This window comes from Budorcas taxicolor, chromosome 4 (genome assembly GCF_023091745.1).
Source record: "Budorcas taxicolor isolate Tak-1 chromosome 4, Takin1.1, whole genome shotgun sequence".
In the NCBI taxonomy this organism is placed as follows: domain Eukaryota; kingdom Metazoa; phylum Chordata; class Mammalia; order Artiodactyla; family Bovidae; genus Budorcas; species Budorcas taxicolor.
The window spans coordinates 80840156-80860051 of record NC_068913.1 but is presented as its reverse complement, the minus strand read 5'-3'; the positions used below and the strand labels follow the sequence as shown (position 1 = coordinate 80860051).

Here is a 19896-nt window from a genome sequence, read left to right as displayed (position 1 = left end):
GCCAGCCTGGGTTCAGCTCTCCTGACACCGTTAGTACTATCTAGCAGTCATCCACCCCCCACCTCTTCGGACAAACTGAAGAGATTAGTGACTTCTGATCTTAGTAAAATGGATGGATTTTTTTTTTTTTTTTCTGCAAGTAAATTCAAGGGCATGATTTTCTTCAGTGTTAGCTCAGTACTGCATTGCCATGACAAAAATTTCGAAGTCGGATTTCTCTGATATTTTTGCCAACTTTCCACTTATCCTAACAGATCTGAATTTTTTGGAATCTGACGAATTACTGATACAACCCCACCCATAAACAGCAGGTAAAATGGTAACATAATGTCTTTTTCCAAGAAGAAAATACACTGCAAAATAGATGTTAAAACACAACCTTCATGAACTAACAGTATCTAGAAAATTTCTGGGTCCTGTGACATTTGTTCCTTGATGTCACCTTTTCCGATAACATAGAATTCTATTAACCATGACAACCTTTGGTAGGAACTTATGGATTTGAGCCAAGATACCCACCAGGTATAAGAAAAAAGAGTAAACAGTAACCAGGATTCAGTTAGAACTGCTGATTTAATTAACTGAACAAACAAGCCTGTGCTTGTATCATTTGCCTAGAAATTTCCACAATTTAAGTAAACAGATATATAAAATATCTCAAGAGCCTCCATGCCAGGGTTTGTTATTTAAGTGAGAAACCTTGCAGCAGGAGGCTTCAGGAACCAGGTGGAAATAATTGATCAGAAACAGGAAGTTAGGTTCCCCAGTTTCATCCTGCTTCTTCATCTTGAGCCCTCTTACAGGTGGTATGGAGGACATTTATAACAAAGACAGGGTGCATCTGGAATTCTGAGCCAAGGAGAGATGTGGTTTCTTTTTTAATTGATATTTTGTAAACATTACTTCAAGAACCAGCTCAAATCCTTTGACAGCAGACTGGCACACTGAGCTTAGGTGTGTCTTCCAGGAGCTGGTGTGAACTTTTTCTCTAGTACCATCATCATCATAATCCTTGTAATTATTATGATGACTGTTAACTACAGGCTAGAGTGTCTTCTGGGTTGTCTCTTATGATCCTTGGCAAGATGTGTCTGACTCACACTTTCCCTCATTCTTTAAATCATCCTTATTTTAAGTGATAACAGAGATGTCCATCAAGGAACTATTATTATCTAAATAGCTCTCTTTCAGAAGAAAATCTCCCAGTTTTGCTAGGGGTCTCTGGCTCAGCAAAGGGGAAAATAAGAGGCCCTTTTAAAGTGTCATGCTCTTTAGATTTAACTGGAATTAGATCTTTTAAGACTCTACTCCATGATAATTAAGACTTTGTATCCCAGGCACACTTCTCAGTATTCTAGAAATTTAACCCTTCTGAAGGTGTCAAACTTTTCCAAAATAAGTTAAATATGAAAGGAGCATATCTAATGTCCTGGGGGAACAATTTGCCTATATTGTTCAATAGAAAGGAAGCATTAAGCTCTACATAAGGAGACAGCAATGTCCTTAGGATTCTTGTTCTCATGGTTTTAGAGAAATTTGCTCTAAGCACAGGGAGTAACATCATGAGAGGCTGAAGATACTGTGGCTTTGGCCATTGGAAAAGGAACCACACAGCCTCTGGTTGTGCTGTGTTCCTCCCAATGAAAGCAAGTCTACGGATACCACATGTAAGGACAGCGTGAACTGACTGGGAATGTCTACACAAAGTATGGAAATTACCAGTTCAGATTATCTTCAGAGAACCTGCATGGGACCCCAGAATTTCTGAAAACAGCTCTTTGGGCTTTACTTTTCTCATATGTAAAATGCGAGGCTCTGGATGAGATGAACTCTACTTCACCCACCAGGGTTAAAGTGTCTTTTGGTCCTAAAATCCAGCATTTTCTATGATTCAAATCATTTGCTCCTGTCCGCCTTTGAGCAGCTTTGACAATTCATGTTATGAAGCCTGTAACTTGAATAAAGTTGAGTTTGAACACTGAGTGGCACAACTTGAGTGTCCTACAAATGAGGTCTCACTTTTTCTTTTTGGCTCCCTCTCTTTTTTTTTTTCATTTAAATTTTTTTAAACTGAAATATAGTAGGTTTACAATGTTGAGTCGGTTTCAGGTGTGCAGCAAAGTGATTCAAGTTGCACACACACACACACACACACATATATTCTGTTTTGTTTTTACATTCTCTTCCATTATAGGTTATTACAAGATATTGAATAGAGTTCCCTGTGCTATACAGTAGGTCCTTGTTGTTTATTTTACATATAAGAGTGTGTATATGTTAATCCCAGACTCCTAATTTATACTTCCCCTTGCTCCCTTTTGGTCACCATAAGTTTGTTTTCTGTGTCTTTTGCTCATTTTTTTGAATGGCACTGCCATCATCATTACAATCAATGTCCCCCTGCCCCAGGCCACTCTGGTGTTCAACTGTGATATTTCTCCCTGGAGACCAAAGGGTCTAGGCTTACACAGATTGAATTTGGATGGTGATGGACGAGCCAAAGGTGGGACCCTGTAGCCACGCGCACAGTTTGGTACTGAGCCTCAGCTTAAATCCTAAAGGAGCTTTTACCAGTGAGTTCACCACTATTAGATGTTTTTATATTAACAACACTTTTCCCATCCAGATTTGTGCATTTTATCTTTATTCTTTCAAATCCTGAAATTGCTTGGATAACAGAGAGGGTTTATATATTATATACACACCCCCACACTCACACACACAGACACATACACACACACTCACACGTTTCTAAGAGCAGCCTGAACTTTTAGGGGAAATTGAAGAGGCTTTGTGTCAAGTACAGCTAAATCCAGCCTTTCCATATCAAACCGCTGCTAGAAAATTACTGTGCAGATGATAAGGCAGAAAGATATAATAAAAAGTGACTCTACTCAATTTACACTGCAATATTGGTATGACTGAATATTTCTCATTCAGGTGCCTGATAAAATCACTAAACTGTATTGCAGATAAATAAAGGAGGCTTCTGTCAAGAATAAACACCATTAATCATGAAGTCTTACCCTCTGAGAGCCTGTGCTATGCATCTGTACAAATACACCAACACAACTAGCAGGCAGCACATGCTTCCTTCCTTTATACTATTACAGGCTGAAGTTGGCTTCCTTTTTCATTTTGTCTGATTCAGGCAGCAAAAGCATTTTGAAAACACTCTCTTTACATTTTAACTTTTCAGTCTGCAATGAGGTCCTTTATTACAACATGGAGGAGAAATTGGCTGGGTTCTTGAGGGAAAAAAAATCCTTGACAAGGAAATCATCTTTTTGTTGATTATATATGTGTACACACAATATATATATATATATATGATCTATACTGTATTTCATCAAAGTTCAAATGCTATTGATCTAAAGACCCAGCATTATTTTAGGAACCACTCAGAAGAATGGTTCTTTCTTATCATTTTCAATTTTCACTTATACTTATGAAAAGAGCTCTTTCGGGCTTAGTCAGACAGATTTTGTTATATATCACTGTATACTTGCACAAAAAGAAACATCTAAGTCAAGGTAACTTTATTAAGATACCTGTTTGCTGTACCTGTAAAACTAACAAAATTAAATTAACACTAAATTAAATTTTAGGGACTTGCCTCATGGTCCAGTAGTTAAGACTGCCCTCCCAACGCAGGAGGCCCGAGTTTGATCCCTGGTCAGGGAGCTAGATCCCACATGCCACAACTAAGAGTTCACAGCCACAACTAAAGATGCCACAACAGACTGAAGACCCCACGTGCCGCAACTAAGACTCAATGCAGCCAAATAAATAAAATCATTATAATTTTAATTTAAAGAAATAACAAAATAAAATTTTAAAAGAGAGATACCTGAAACTTCCTCATGACTGCCACCTCATCAAAAGCGACTATAAAAATACGACTGCTTGTAAGACACATTCCAATTTCAGAGATGTTAAAAGGTGAAAAAAGGATGAACAAGTTTGAATAGAAAGCTTAAATACAGTAACAGACACGTATTCAGTCCTTCTGCCATTTGCCAAATACTTATGATGAGACTGTGTTGTGTGCTATCTATTCGCTCCTTCCTTGAATTCTTGGTATCAAACGGGACTGAATAATGAAATTGAGCTTGGGCAGCATAGGTAATCTGTTAGTATATAACCAAGCTGGATTCAAATCAAGTCTATAATTTTAAACACAAAGGAAAACTCCTCTAAGACAAATACAAATATGGGCATCTATGTTTAAGTACTTATACTTTAACACTGTTGAAGCTTTTAATCAAACAGGGCAGTACAGTTTTCCAGTGACCTTTTCCCTCCAAAGGGAATCGATCTGAGCCACATTCACACATTCACGTGGCACATGTGGTGTTGGTGGCCCAGGAACACGTGCAGCATCACTAGGGAATGTGGGACAAAGTGCAGAAGGTCCAACCAGAGTTCATACAAAACATTTTCAGCAGATCTGCACATGAGGACAGAGGGCAAGAGAAAAAACTTGCATATGGGCATGTATGTATTAGGGTCATGATGTTGTCACAGATTCCTCTTCTAAGTAAAAAAAACATGAATAAATCTAAACTTTCCATAACCACGGGATGTTCAGGAGAGATCTGAAAGATCATTTAATCCAGCTGCTTTATTTCACTGATGAAAACACGGAGAGCTTGAGAGGTCAAGGCACATGTTCAAGGACGCAGTTGATTTGTGGCAGAGTCAAGATGGAACTCAACTGAGGCCCATGTTTATGAAAATAGCTTATAAAGTGGTTTCAAGCAGAGGATCATTGTAGGACTTCCCTGCCAGTCCAGTGGTTATGACTCTGCTTTCAATACAGGGGGCCTTGGCTTGATCCCTGGTTAGGGAAGATCCCGCATGCCATGTGGTATGACCAGAAATAAAATTAAAATCTTGTTATTAAAAAAAGAACAAAGGCTCATCAGGAGCCAGGTGCCAATTGAGTTATGTTAGAGTTTTCTGGAATCACACTTTGAAACCTGGGTAAAAAAAAAGCATTATCTTGGGTTAAGGTCAACAACATCCTACTGGGTTGGGAGGAGGAGTGCTCAGCGGCGACTACTCAGCAGAACTGTAATCCAGTCCTACTCGTGCTGCTGCTGAGCCGCTTCAGTCGCGTCCGACTCTGTGCGACCCCATAGACGGCAGCCCACCAGGCTCCCCCGTCCCTGGGATTCTCCAGGCAAGGACACTGGAGTGGGTTGCCGTTTCCTTCTCCAATGCATGAAAGTGAAAAGTCAAAGTGAAGTCACTCAGTCCTGTCTGACTCTTAGTGACCCCATGGACTGCAGCCTACCAGGCTCCTCCGTCTGTGGGATTCTCCAGGCAAGAGTGCTGGAGAGGGGTGCCATTGCCTCCTCCATCTACTCGTGAGGGATGTTTAATTATGTTACACAGGAAGTGTTATGGTAGCTGTGCTTCACTCCCTGCAGGATCTATTTCCAGAGCCCACTCCAAGGAGAAAGGGGCTCTTCTAGTCAAAAGAGGTTTAACACACATCTTTCAGATAAGTCCTTCCTCACGTGGACTCTCACACAAAGACCGTACCCCACAGTAAGCAGCCATACAGATCCGACACCAACAGCCCAGTTCAAACCAGGACCAGCGAGAAAATAAAGCATCCCAACAAACAAGAACCAGGCCCTGGTCACAGTACTTGGGACCTCCCCAGTTTTAAGGAAGAGCTTCTGTGTATATATGTGTATTTATACTGCATTCTTGCCTAGAGAATTCCATGGACAGAGGAGCCTGGCAGGTTGCAGTCCGTAGGGTCACAAGAGTTGGACACGACTTAGTGGCTAAATCTAAATCGTCACACTGCATATAATTTTCATAACAGGTTGTGTGCTCAATCATTTCTGAAAAGTCTCTCCAGCCCTCTCTAGGAAAGTTTCAAGTCAAAACTACTTCCAGGCACATTGTCAATAAATGCATGTTCCCTATGAGGTACAACACACCCCACTCTGCTCTGCTCATTAGAGCCAAGAATCTCATGTATTAAAAAAAAAAAAAAGTAAAAGCAGGTGAATTACAGAAATACAGAATTTTACTCTTAAGATAGCTGAATTGTGTCTAGTGGTGTCACAATGCTTTAACAGTACCTGTAATGATGGGATAATTCACTGAAGAATCAACTATCTAATCTATATTAATAGAGATTTAAAATAGCAATTCGTGAAGCTGAGGTTGGGGCTGGAGGTTCTGGAGAATGGAAAGCGTGATGGAGGCACAGAGCCCGTTGGCCGAGGATGGCTTCAGTCAGGTCACCCGCAAAGGTGGCCGGCGGGCGAAGAAACGGCAGGCCGAGCAGCCGTCCACGCCAGAGGAGGGAGGTGACGCGACCTGCATGGACACCAAGGAAGCCCGACCCGCTAAGAGGCCCGTCTTCCCGCCCCTCTCCGGGGACGGGTTCCTGACTTGTAAAGAAACTAAAGATGTTAGCGCTCTGACAAAAGCAGCTGATTTTGTGAAAGCCTTCATTTTTGGCTTTCAGGTGGAGGATGCACTTGCCCTTATTAGACTGGATGACCTCTTTCTAGAGTCCTTTGAAATTACAGATGTTAAACCTTTAAAGGGAGACCACCTGTCCAGGGCAATAGGCAGAATTGCTGGCAAAGGAGGAAAAACCAAATTCACCATCGAGAACGTGACCCGGACACGGATAGTTTTAGCTGATGTGAAAGTTCACATCCTTGGCTCTTTTCAAAACATCAAGATGGCAAGAACTGCCATTTGCAACCTCATTCTGGGAAATCCTCCATCAAAGGTTTATGGCAATATTCGAGCTGTGGCTAGCAGAGCGGCAGACCGATTCTGATTTCACATCAAGGACTTTTAATCTTTGACCTCTATAGAGAAAAAGACTTTACTTCTACACGTGGTCACCCAACACCATAGGAAGAACTTTTCAGTCATGGGTACCATTATTATACTAGCCCATTAAGTATAATTTATCATTGTTTCCATTTTAAGTCACATGTAGCAGGTTTGCGTAGTTTATAATCCTCTCATTTGGGGGGAAACCTCTTACTTTAAGTAACAGTTCTTTATTTTCTGAGTTTTTTGTTTATAAATTTATGTTTTCTAAATTTATAAACATTTCTTCTCTGTCAGTTGTAATTAAAAGAATTATCTCAGAAAATCTCTCTGAATTATGACCCTTAATAGTGAGCGGTGTGTGAATATTTTAGATCCAGGTCATAAACAGCAGTTTGAATATTCTCTATGAAATAAGAAAGACTAATCTTTGTACCTATTTTTGCAGTTTGTAAAAATAAGTGTTCAATAAAAACAGTCAGACCTTAAAAATAAAATAAAATAAAATAAAATAGCAATTCGTAAGTTCGTTCTTTGTCCATCTCTGTCTCAGTCATAAACCATACTTTAGAAACCACAAAAGAAAATATGATGGCTATGATTAGGATATCTGAATAACTTTCATTATTGTTGCTCATGATTCTATGCAGATGGACACGCATTTTGTGCAAAATGATCTTGACATTGCAAATGTAGATTTAACCTCAAACGGAGCTAGCAGACTCCCCTCCCACCCAGCCCAGGACGATTTATGTTACTGAATTGGGCATGAGTATAATAACCTGAACTGCCCTCCTTTAAGAGCCTGAAAGGAAACCAAGTGACTTGTACCCTCCTTCCGTGAGTTTCAAGCTAGTGATGATTCAACGGCAGCTATGTTATTAAACTCGAATGAAGCACTAACCCTCTCGCTAATGAGGTTACCAAATGTCTTTAGGTCTCTATGTTAGGGGCACTTACAAGCACTCTGCTTGGCAGAGGCCCACAGCAGTTCGAAGCTGTGGACTAATCACATAGGCCGGAATCAAATGGGCTGGAAGAATTTGGAGACTTGGCTCCCAGGAATGTAATTCATGCAGAAAAGCGTTGTCAGAGCGAGGCCAGGGAACCTCGTGGGAAGAAAGCAAAATAAACAGTTCAACAAAGAAAACAAAGAAGGCCCAATAGCCTTTTCTAAAGCTTGAGTACACTGAGACTTCAGTGGGGGCCCCTGGACAAAGACCTCATCAAAGAACACCCTTGCAAAGCAAACAGACCCAGAAGGATGTTTCCCTGCTACACTGGGGAGGTGGGGGGCAGCGGGAAGGGGTGAGGGGAGGGAGAAGGGACCAGACTCTACTTTTCGGCCTTTTCAATTTAGCTGCCTCTTACTCCCTCCTCCCAGCAAACAAAGAAACAACAAGCAACCATAATCAGAATAACTCAATAGTCCTACATTTGTCTGTGTCCAAAAATGGTGGTGATGGGCGGGGGGGGGGGGCGGGGGGGCAGCGGAAAATGGAAGTGGGGAAGTCAACCCACTGAAAATGGTGCGGTGTAGTTTCTAATTGTGCTTCAGGTCACAGGAAGACCCTCATAAGTGTATGACCTGCCACCTCGGAGCCACACAGTCGGCTTTCCACACTCCAGAGATGAAGAGAGGTTCATGAAGGGCTCAAGGACTTTCACTTTGAAAACCGTCACCAATAGCATGTGACATCAGGCTGCTGACTTGGAGCAGTCCCTCTGTAGAGCTCAGGGCAGCCTTTTTGTGCCTCCGCTTTCACCCCCACCCCCTAATTTCTTGATGTCCAGCAAACTTTCTAATTGGACCCTTCTTCCCTCCATCTGGGAACTATTTGTATCTCAGCAGTCCTGGAATCCAAAGTGGGAGTGACTAGATTTTGATCATTAAAGTGAGATTAAAATACTTTAGGCTGACTTTCCTTTTCTTCTCTTGACTGCTTACATTGAGATCACACAATCTTTTATCCACTCAGCTCCAGAACAGGCTGAGGTGAGCACAAGGAAAATGGATAGATGTGAACACCATTGTGTGTGTGCTTATATATGTGTAAATGAAAGTGAAAGTCGCTCAGTCGTGTCCAACTCTTTGCAACCCCATGGACTATACAGTCCATGGAATTCTCCAGGCCAGAATACTAGAGTGGGTAGCCTTTTCTTTCTCCAGGGCATCTTCTCAACCTAGGGATCGAACCCAGATCTTCCACATTGCTGCTGTTGCTGCTAAGTCGCTTCAGTCATGTCCTACTCTATGCGACCCCATAGACGGCAGCCCACCAGACTCCCCCGTCCCTGGGATTCTCCAGGCAAGAACACTGGAGTGGATTACCATTTCCTTCTCCAATGCATGAAAGTGAAAAGTGAAAGTGAAGTCACTCAGTCATGTCCGGCTCTTACAGGCAGATTCTTTACCAGATGAGCCACGAGGGAAGCCCTATATATGTACTGCTGCTGCTGCTGCTAAGTCGCTTCATTCGTGTCCGACTCTGTGCGACCCCACAGAGGGCAGCCCACCAGGCTCCCCCGTCCCTGGGCTTCTCCAGGCTAGAACACTGGAGTGGGTTGCCATTTCCTTCTCCAGTGCATGAAAGTGAAGAGTGAAAGTGAATTCGCTCAGTCGCGTCTGACTCTTAGCGACCCCACACGGACTGCAGCCCACCAGGCTCCTCCGTCCATGGGACTTTCCAGGCAAGAGTACTGGAGGGGGGTGCCATTGCCTTCTCCCTATATATGTATAGAAGTGCGCAAATATATATACTGTGTATGTTTATATGATTATGTGTGTGTATTCATATATGTGTGTGTGTGTATATATATAGTATATGTATAGGAGTATATATGTGTGTGTACATATGTGAGTATATGTGTGTTTATATATGTATGTGAGGGTATAAATATATATATGTGTAGTGTGTGCATACATATATGAATGTGAGTATATATATGTGTGTATGTCGGTTATGTGTGCTTATTTTATAAATGTCTATGAGTGTTATATATATGTGTATGTATGTGAGTGTGTAAATATATATGCAGGGTGTATATATATGTATGTGAGTATGTGTGTGCTTATATATTTATGTGAGCATGTAAATATACAGGCATGCATGTGTGCTAGGTATCTTCACTTGCATCCAACTCTTGCAACCCTATGGACTGTAGCACACCAGGCTCCTCTGTGTGGTTGCCATCCCTGCTCCAGGAGATCTTCCTGACCCAGGGATCGAACCCACGTCTCTTATGTCTCCTGCATTGCCAGGTGGGTTCTTTACCACTAGCACCATTTGAGAAGCTCCATAAATACACACACAATGTGTGAATATACGTGTGTATATGTTTGTAAGTATGTGCATGTATTTATGTGTGTGTGTATAGTGTGTGTGCATGTGTATGTATGTGAGTGTATATATATATATCTGTGTGTATAGTTAAATAATGACAATATATAAAAGAAAATGCTTATGTTAAATAAAGAAACCCAAAATGCTAGGTAACATAAATAATAACACCATCTAATATAATCCTATTTTCATGTGTTATATTCCAGTTGAATACGGTAGGGAAAAAACCTTTTGAAAGTCAGAGACCTCTTTAGAAGTCTGATTGCCTTCGTTCTTCATTTAACCTTCAAATCTGTTTCTAAAAAATTTCACAGGTGTGCATAGTTTATGTTGAAAACAACGCATGCTAGGAAGATGGAGACTTTGTTCTGTGGCAGAGTTAGAGATCACTTTGAATAGAGGCAAGAAGCATTTTAGGAAGCTGGAGAAGCTTTCTCTGGACCCTATCTTAAAGATGTAAATCTTATTTCAGCAACAGGGTTTAGCAATCTGTGTAGCAAATGAGGCTGATCATTTAACTGCCAATGCATCTCTTTTCTCACTTCACATAATAAAGACACTGTTCACTTCCGATGGACTTCACAATATTTGGATACCATTTGAATGTATTTAGAAGACAGTGATTCTCTGGTAAGTTTTTAACATATTCTAGATAGTAGAAGATACACATGAACCTTGTCAGGCTCTGGGTATTGCTTAATGCACTGAGTTCATTTCATGGAATTCCCTTAGGCAGAAGCTCTTACTAGTTAGGGATAACTGAGGTCTAAGGGGGATCAGGTTCCTTAGGAACTATTCACAAGTACCCACTAGCAACTGTCACTGAGGGACTCTCACAGGTGAACTTCTACAAGATCACCTTCAATCGCCACTCTATATACCATTCATCCTGATATTAACAAACTCATTTTTATTTTTAGATGGAAGCTAAGCTTCTACTCCCTATAACAGTCCCAATGGAGAATTTTTAATGAAATTGTAATCTCTTTGCAATTGGATAAAAATGTTGTAAATATCTATAACTTATAAATATGTGGGATGTTTCATATCAGAATATTAATGGCTGTAGGTTAGAAGAAAATCTATAGCTTTAGGTTAGAGATCTTTCTTTTTTTCTTTACTGGAAATGTTTTACTACTGTGGGTTCAACCAACCATGTGGAGAAAATATTCTGGGGAAAAAATTCCCCAACGTTCAAAAAAGCAAAACTTGGAAGTTGCAATACTTTGGCAACTATTTTTTATGTAAAATTTACATTGCATTAGGTATTGTAAGTAATCTAGAGATGATTTGAAGTTTATGGAAGGATGTGCATAGGTTATATGCAAATACCATGTCATTTTATATAAGGGATTTGAGCATCCTTGGATTTTGGTACCTGAGGGGATCTTGAAGTCAATTCTCCAAGCATTCTGAGAGACTCTACTCTCCTGACCTAAGGCAGCTTCTGCCACTCCTTACATTTCTGCATTCCTTTTGCTAGCCTGTGTGAGGAGAGAGCGAGAGACAATAGGAAAGGAGAGACAGGCGCCAGGTGTGGGTACATCTTTCGCACGACACTTGCAGTTTTAACTCCAGAGTAATAAACATTGACGCAGTTACCACCAGTTCAGCTAGGTTAGCGCAGGAGGTAAACATGGGACCAATAAGTCATTTAACTGGTCCATTTTCCCCAACTTCAAAGTAGTGATGTCCGTTACTGTTCTCACATGCCTCTTACAAAGATTACATCGGAACTAAAAAAAAAGTGGTCCATATCGTTTTTCAAATTTCTTTTCAATATAGTTATCTAATATATGTTCTGCAAACATATCACTACCCTAGGACTCAGAGAATGAGTTTGAAGACAGACCTTTTTCTTGCTCTTTCCTTTTGTATGCTTAGTTGACTCGGATCATCAAAAATGCAAAAGTCTAGCTAATTTGTCACTCGGGATTCAAAAAGTTTGCAAGCAGGTTCCTGGAAACAAATCTGTGAATACTATATATATATATATATATATATATATATATATATATATATATATTTTTTTTTTTTTTTTTTTGATGCATGAATTTTGCTGGGGGCAGGGGTGGGGATGCAACAATAACAAAAAGAAATGAGTGACAGGCAGCCCTGTGTCTCTGGCCTTTGTTCTTCTGAGGAAGGGTCTGAAATAAAACTCAGCCTGCTGAGCAGCTATAGGAAATGGCATGTCTTTGTTTAGGTGGAAAAAGCGGGTTCAGTTACCTAAGTGAAGGACAGATGACCACGGAGGAAGAGCTGCAGGCAGCTTGGATTTTGGGTGGTATTCATCACCCTAAAAACTAACCAGAAAGTGCCTTCCCATTGGGACAAATTCTGTGAAAGTTCAATTTTCTCTACCACAAACTTTGAAAAATAAATACAACGATGGCAGTAAATTTCTGTTTTCTTTGAAGCCAAGCTTAACATGAGTGGGAGCATTGTACTCAAAGAAAAAAGTCTGTTACAGTCCAGTACCCCCCAGGCCCCTGCAACAGGCTGAACAGCAGGCTCTATAGAGCTGGCCACTTCTGGTTCAGTGGCAGTGAATACCTTCAGTCAATATCTGCTCAGGGCCGGACTGCTGAGCACAGCACAAAGAACACAGGAATTTATCCAAGAAGCTGGCACTCACTCTGTGAATATGCACTACAATTAGGGCCTGCTTTCTCTGTAACCAATGACCAACTTCAATATTTCAGTCATTAGAAATATAGCAAAACAAAACTATTATATATAGAATGGATAAAAAGGATTCAATATTCTGTGATAAACCATAATGGAAAACAATAGGAAAAAGAATGCATGCATATAAGCTATGACCAACCTAGACAGCATATTAAGAAGCAGAGACATTACTCTGCCAACAAAGGTCCATCTAGTCAAAGCTATGGTTTTTCCAGTAGTCATGTATGAATGTGAAAGTTGGACTATAAAGAAAGCTGAGCACTGAATTGATGCTTTTGAACTGTGGTGTTGGAGAAGACTCTTGAGAGTCCCTTGGACTGCAAGGAGATCCAACCAGTCCATCCTAAGGAAATCAGTCCTGAATATTCATTGGAAGGACTGATGCTGAAGCTGAAACTCCAATACTTTGGCCACCTAATGTGAAGAACTGACTCCTTGGAAAAGACCCTGATGCTGGGAAAGATTGAAGGCAGGAGGAAAAGGGGATGACAGAGGATGAGATGGTTGGATGGCATCACCGACACAATGGACATGAGTTTCAGTAGGCTCTGGGAGTTGGTGATGGACAGAGAAGCCTGGTGTGCTGCGGTTCATGGGGTTGCAAAGAGTCAGACACAACTGAGCGACTGAACTGAACTGAACTGAACTAATATGTATAACTGCATCACTCTGCTATACAGTAAAAATTAACAACTGCTTCATTTTTTTTTAAAAAGGAATATTGCAAAACAGAAAAAAGTCATATGCCTTTAGAGTACCTTGTCTTTGTTTTGTGTTCATTTCTTAATGCAAAGTAAAGTGTATGGGGGTTCATCTGCCAGCTCATTAAAATTTTTCAAGTTTAGGAATTGAAACTCACCTATATTTTCATACTTAGACTAGGAACTGTGGATGTAGATGGTCTAAGGTGGTGCTTGAAAATGAGGCAGGCTTTACAGTTATAAAGATCATGGCATCCGGTCCCATCACTTTATGGGAAATAGATGGGGAAACAGTGGAAACAGTGTCAGACCTTATATTTGGGGGCTCCAGAATCACTGCAGATAGTGACTGCAGCCATGAAATTAAAAGACGCTTATTCCTTGGAAGAAAAGTTATGACCAACCTAGAGAGCATATTCAAAAGCAGAGACATTACTTTGCCGACTAAGGTCCATCTAGTCAAGGCTATGGTTTTTCCAGTGGTCATGTATGGATGCGAGAGTTGGACTGTGAAGAAGGCTGAGCGCCGAAGAATTGATGCTTTTGAACTGTGGTGTTGGAGAAGACTCTTGAGAGTCCCTTGGACTGCAAGGAGATCCAACCAGTCCATTCTGAAGGAGATCAACCCTGGGATTTCTTTGGAAGGAATGATGCTAAAGCTGAAACTCCAGTACTTTGGCCACCTCATGCGAAGAGCTGACTCATTGGGAAAAACTATGATGCTTGGAGGGATTGGGGGCAGGAGGAGAAGGGGACGACCGAGGACGAGATGGCTGGATGGCATCACGGACTCGATGGACGTGAGTCTGAGTGAACTCCGGGAGATGGTGATGAACAGGGAGGCCTGGCGTGCTGCGACTCATGGGGTCGCAAAGAGTCGGACACAACTGAGCGACTGAACTGAACTGAACTTACAGTTATTTAGTTGATCATGAGAAATGATAACCAAACAATAAGACATTTTCTTTTTTTGAACTGATATGATATACAGTGAGAAATGTTGGGAATAGCAATGAAAAGTAGCCTAGAAGTTTAAAACAGGAGAATGACATGACCTAGATGGATGGGATGGAGGTAAGGGGGTGGGAGGGAAGCTCACGAGGGAGGGCATATATGTATACATATAGATAATTCATGTTTTTTACAGCAGAAACTAACACAACACTGTAAAGCAACTATACCCCAACTGAAAAGAAAGAAAGAAAAATAAAGCAGAGAAAGAGGATAGTGAGGTTAGAAAGAATGTGTTAATTTAGATCAGGTCTTGGCAAACTTTGTGTTATAGGATTTGTTAATTATCTCAGCTACTCAACACTGCCCTTGATTGCTAAAGCTGTCATAGAATAGACAATAGTAAACAAGTGACAGTCACTGGATTCCAATAAAACTTTATTTACAAAAACAGGCCCTGGCTGGATAGTTCACAGGCCATAGTTTGGCAATCCCTAGTCATTAGATGGTTCTTAACCAAAGACCTCTCTGATAAGGAGATGTCTGTGCAGGGAAATGCATGAAGCAAGGGAGCAAGCCATGGACACCTAAGGGAAGAAGGTTCCAGGCAGATACATGTTGCAATCTCATCCAATATGGCTTACATTTTATAGAGTATACAGTTGTAATCATTGATCATTATTTATCCATGGTTTCTTATGGTCCTCTCAAATGCCACTATTAAGTATTTTTCAACAGTTCTACCAAGTGATGAGTTACAATTCACCAAACATTCCATGCAGCTATTTATATCAATGTCCAGATGTTAGGCATCACAAGTTCTACAGTAGCAAACCTTGATGTATATCTAATTGTGGGGGGGGGGGGGGGGGGAGCTGGCAGCTACAGATAAAGGTTTTACTAGCTTTTCTCATTACTCTCATATTATTAACTTAGAATTTGGCAGAAGACAATGACAGTCTGTGACATTCAAAATTTCTATATATATATATATAATTATTATTGTTGTTGTTTGGCCACTAAGTCATGTCTGACTCTTGTATGACTCCATGGACTATAGTCTGCCAGGCTCCTCATATATATAAATAGGCTTCCCAAGTGGCATTAGTGGTGAAGAATCTGCCTGCCAATGCAGATACAGGGTAGATGCCTGGGGTGGGAAGATCCCCTGGAGGAGGGCATGACAACCCACTCCAGTATTCTTGCCTGGAGAATCCCATGAACAGAAGAGTCTGGCAGGCTATAGTTCACAGGGTCGTAAAGAGTGGGACACAGCTGAAGCGACTTAGTATGCACACACACACATACATATAAATAAACTGTAGCAGCAAAGGCTCCAGCGTTCTTTTTCATGAGGAGAGGATGAAAGTCAAGTGCTAGGAATGTGGTGTCTGATGTCTAGGTTTAAATAACCACGATCATTAACTTCTCTATGTCAAGGTTTCCATATCTTGGAAAAGAGGCTATTGATAATGACTGCATCATAGGGCTGGCTATTCTATTATATGAGATAGTTTTGTAAAGTCTCTAAAACTATGCTCACAGTAAGTACTGAAAAATGTCATTTTATAGTCATGGCCATTATTATATCTATATTTTTTATTGTGAATGGCTGAGTCATTTCTTTTTTTACCCTTATATTTGGAATTTTGGTATCCCATATTATATTATCAATTAAAGATTGCTAATTTCATTAATTTTATTTCCACGTGAGAGGTCTGGGAAGGCAGCTATTGAAGTTAAATGGTACTCAGTCACATAAGGTGACTTCGGACCTTTAACTAGGAACTGATTTGATGTCAGGCGATATATTTAGGCTTCCCAGGTAGCGCTAGTGGTAAAGAACCTGCCTGCCAATGCAGGAAACTTAAGAGACATGGGTTCAATCCCATGGGTCGGGAAGATCTCCTGGAGGAGGGCATAGCAACCCACTCCAGTATTCTTGTCTGAAGAATCCCATGGACAGAGGAGCCTGGCAGGCTACAGTCCATAGGGTCACAAAGAGTCGGACACAACTGAAGTGACTTAGCATGCACACATGATGTGTTTGGTGGTGAACAACATCTGACACTGCAATAGGCATTTATATTCACACCATCTTCAGTAGTCACTGTGTTCTTTTGAGTCCTAAGTGTGCTAATTTTGTTGGCAGGAGATGACACACTCCACCAAAGTAAAAAAATAAAAACAAAGAGGATGGCAGTCATCCTGTACTGGCCTAAAAAAGGACAATCCATTTTCATCATGGAAAGCAATAACTATCCAGAAGTCACTCTGTAAAGGCACGGAGTCAGCCTAGCAAATTCAAAGACATACACAGATGGTCTTTACCTGTAAGACATGTGGTTATAACCTAGTTCATTTTCTTTTCTTAGGGTAGAAGTGAGTGTTACAAAGTGTACAAAGTGTTAGCTACAGTAGTTGACACATAGGCCTACCTGCAAGATATTGGGGGTTCAATTCCAGACCACTATAATAAAGCAAATATCACAATAAAGTGCATCACATGAATATTTTGATTTCCCAATGCATATAAAGGCTTCCCAGGTGGTGCAGCGGTAAGGAATCTGCCTGCCATTGCAGGAGATGCAGGAGACATGAGTTCAATCCCCGGATCGGGAAGATCCCCTGGAACAGAAATGGCAACCCACTCCAGTACTCTTGCCTGGGAAATTCCATGGACAGAGGAGCCTGGTGGGTTAAAGTCCATGGGGTCAGAGTCAGACATGACTGAGCACCCACGTAGAAGTGCATATAAAAGTTATGTTCACCCTATACTTTAGTCTATTAAGTGTGTAACAGCTTTATGTTTAAAAAAAGTCAGTGTTTTTTCATTAAAATATTTTATTATATATTCATTAAATTTAAAAATATTTCATTAAAAATATTTTGTAAAAAAATGCTAACTCTCAGTGAGCAAATGCTGTTGAAAAGATGTGCCCATAGACTTGCTCAAAACACAGTTACCACAAACCCTCCATCTGTAAAAAGTTAAATATCTGCAAGCACCATAAAGAGAAGCATAGTAAAATGAAGCAGGCCTGAAATCTGAGATGTCATCACACTTTATCAGTCTTCTTAATAATGTTTAAGGTAGAGCACAAACACAGGAGGGGAGAAAGGACTTGCCTTTCTTGATTTTTAATTGCACTATTAAAATATTCCAAGCCAGTTATGCCCCCAAACACAAAGTCTTGCTCAGTCTCTGCATCTTACTGGAGACTTTCCTGGGACTGAAAAGAATGCAATCACTATTATACATTAGGAGCCCATCACAAAGTTTAAGTAGACGGCTAGACTGAAGGCTGCTTCTGAATAGTTATTAGAGGAGCTCCACTAGGCAGAGTAGCTAGCTCACACTGGTGCTGAATCTAGGGAGGGGGGGAGGAGAGGACAGAGAGGAACTGTGCAGTAGTTCTGGTCATCCACTGCCTCTTTCTTTCTCTAAGCTTTTACCATAATGATCTATCTTTTCTTAGAGATTTCTTTGTCTGGAAAGAAATGTATTTATTCAGACTCCAAACTTGCTACTCATCTCCTAGCTCTAACTCTAAAAGGGTTGAGGGAAGCCTTACTTATTTTCAAAGCCCTCTCTTTCCCAGCTAATGTTAATGATCTACCATGTACTGTCCTCTCTCCAGGTACCAGGAAGTGGACCACTTTTGGAGGGAGGAACAGCTCTTCTTACTTAGGTGGAATAATTCCAGGGAGTTAGGCAGTCTTAGAAAGAGGCACATTGACTCAACTAAGAGAGGAAAAAAAAAAAAAAGAGCTGCTGTGTCGAAGAGAACATGAGTGCTCATTTCCCCCAGGAGAGAAAAGATGAAGCTGATTTTCTAAAATGAATCAGTAAAGTGGATGGTGAAATGCGACAGCCTGTCAGAGCACTGGCTTAGGGTGCCGTGCTGCGCGCATTCATAGCGCACGACAAGGATAGCTCTCAGCTCCAGTGGCAAGATCTGTGGGGCTCTAGTTACTGTCATGAATTAGTAACTGAGGCTGATTCTGCTTTGAAAAAAATAAATTGCCGAGCTCAGCAAGAAGCAGACGGACCATCCAAAATTCAATTCATACTGGTCCGTAAATGAGAAAACTTTGGCTCAAAATAACTCTATGTAAGAGATCAATATTTTTTTCTCAAGCGAAAATCCAGAATGAACGTGGAATTAAAACTTTATGATTTGGGTTTCTATCAACACACCCTGTCTGATGGCATCCCACTCCAGGACTCTTGCCTGGAAAATCCCATGGATGGAGGAGCCTGGAATGTTGCAGTCCATGGAGTCGCTAAGGGTCGGACACGACTGAGCGACTTCACTTTCACTTTTCACTCTCATGCACTAGAGAAGGAAATGGAATCCCAGGGACAGGGAAGCCTGGTGGGCTGCCATCTATGGGGGTCGCACAGAGTCAGACACGACTGAAGTGACTTCGCAGCAGCAGCAGCTTTCAAAAGTAAGCCCATGCTAAAATGTGCTCTAACAGTAAAGCCAAGAAAACAAGCATACACTCAAAATGCAAGTGAAAGCAGTCACTCGAAACAACTGTTTCTAGGGCAGAGGGATGCAATATCCCAATCGTTTAAATTTCCAAGTGGGATTTTAAAATAAGTAGTAATCGTTAGCCTAGAGAACATCATCCATCCCCATAGGCTACAACAATACCTCCTGGAGTTGTGCAACCCACAGCCCTGATGGAGACAGTGCGGAGCAGGAAACAGAGATAAGGCCAAGACCAAGAAACAGCCACATGTAATTCCCGCCAGCACTATGTGGCTACAGATTCCAGGTGCTGTTATTTACGCTCCCAATGATCTCAGCAACATATAAAATATACTCATTAGTATTTTTGTAAAACATTGTACTCTTTTCTCCATGGCTTAATAAAACATGAACTCTGTGGTCAAAACAATCGATTTGAGAGAGAACAAGATGCTCCAATTATCTATTGAATGTAAGTTCTGGTGAATTCAGTGAAGAATAACTTTCAGAAGAAAACCAGACATGCCCCATATCCAGTGTTTTTTAATTTTCAAACTGCTTGAATTAAATAAACATAATGTAGGAATTATACATTTTCTATGACAATCTTCACATGACAACTCAGGGAAAGACGACACTAACATTTCATATCTCACTTTAAAATCCTGAACTGAAATTCATGATTTTTAAGTTAAGAAAGAAAACACTATAAATTATAACATTATTTTGAGAACTGTATTTGGAACAATTTAAGTTTCTATACTCTGTCTACACTGCCTAACCATAAACTCTGTGAGAGTAAATTGTGTAAGCTAAAGAAAGGCATTCCACTTAACAAACTGGGTTCTTTAACACAAACTGACGTATTTCCGTACATATTTATAAGGCTTGGTGGTTATTATTAGGCTG

The 19896-nt window shown here is 40.8% G+C and overlaps 2 protein-coding genes across 2 annotated transcripts in view; one reads left to right on the top strand and one right to left on the bottom strand.

The window, feature by feature from the left end:
- GLI3 (GLI family zinc finger 3) overlaps positions 1–19896 on the bottom strand; it is a 312258-nt gene that overhangs the window by 117163 nt on the left and 175199 nt on the right. The window lies entirely within an intron of this gene.
- LOC128046499 (RNA-binding protein PNO1-like) lies at positions 6212–6884 on the top strand. Its single transcript, XM_052638614.1, has one exon. It carries the CDS (start codon positions 6212–6214, stop codon positions 6818–6820), a length of 609 nt encoding a protein of 202 aa, XP_052494574.1. The 3' UTR covers positions 6821–6884.

Excerpts from the sequence above, each read along its gene's own strand:
- LOC128046499 (XM_052638614.1), top strand. The coding sequence starts at position 6,212 with ATGGAAAGCGTGATGGAGGCACAGAGCCCGTTGGCCGAGGATGGCTTC.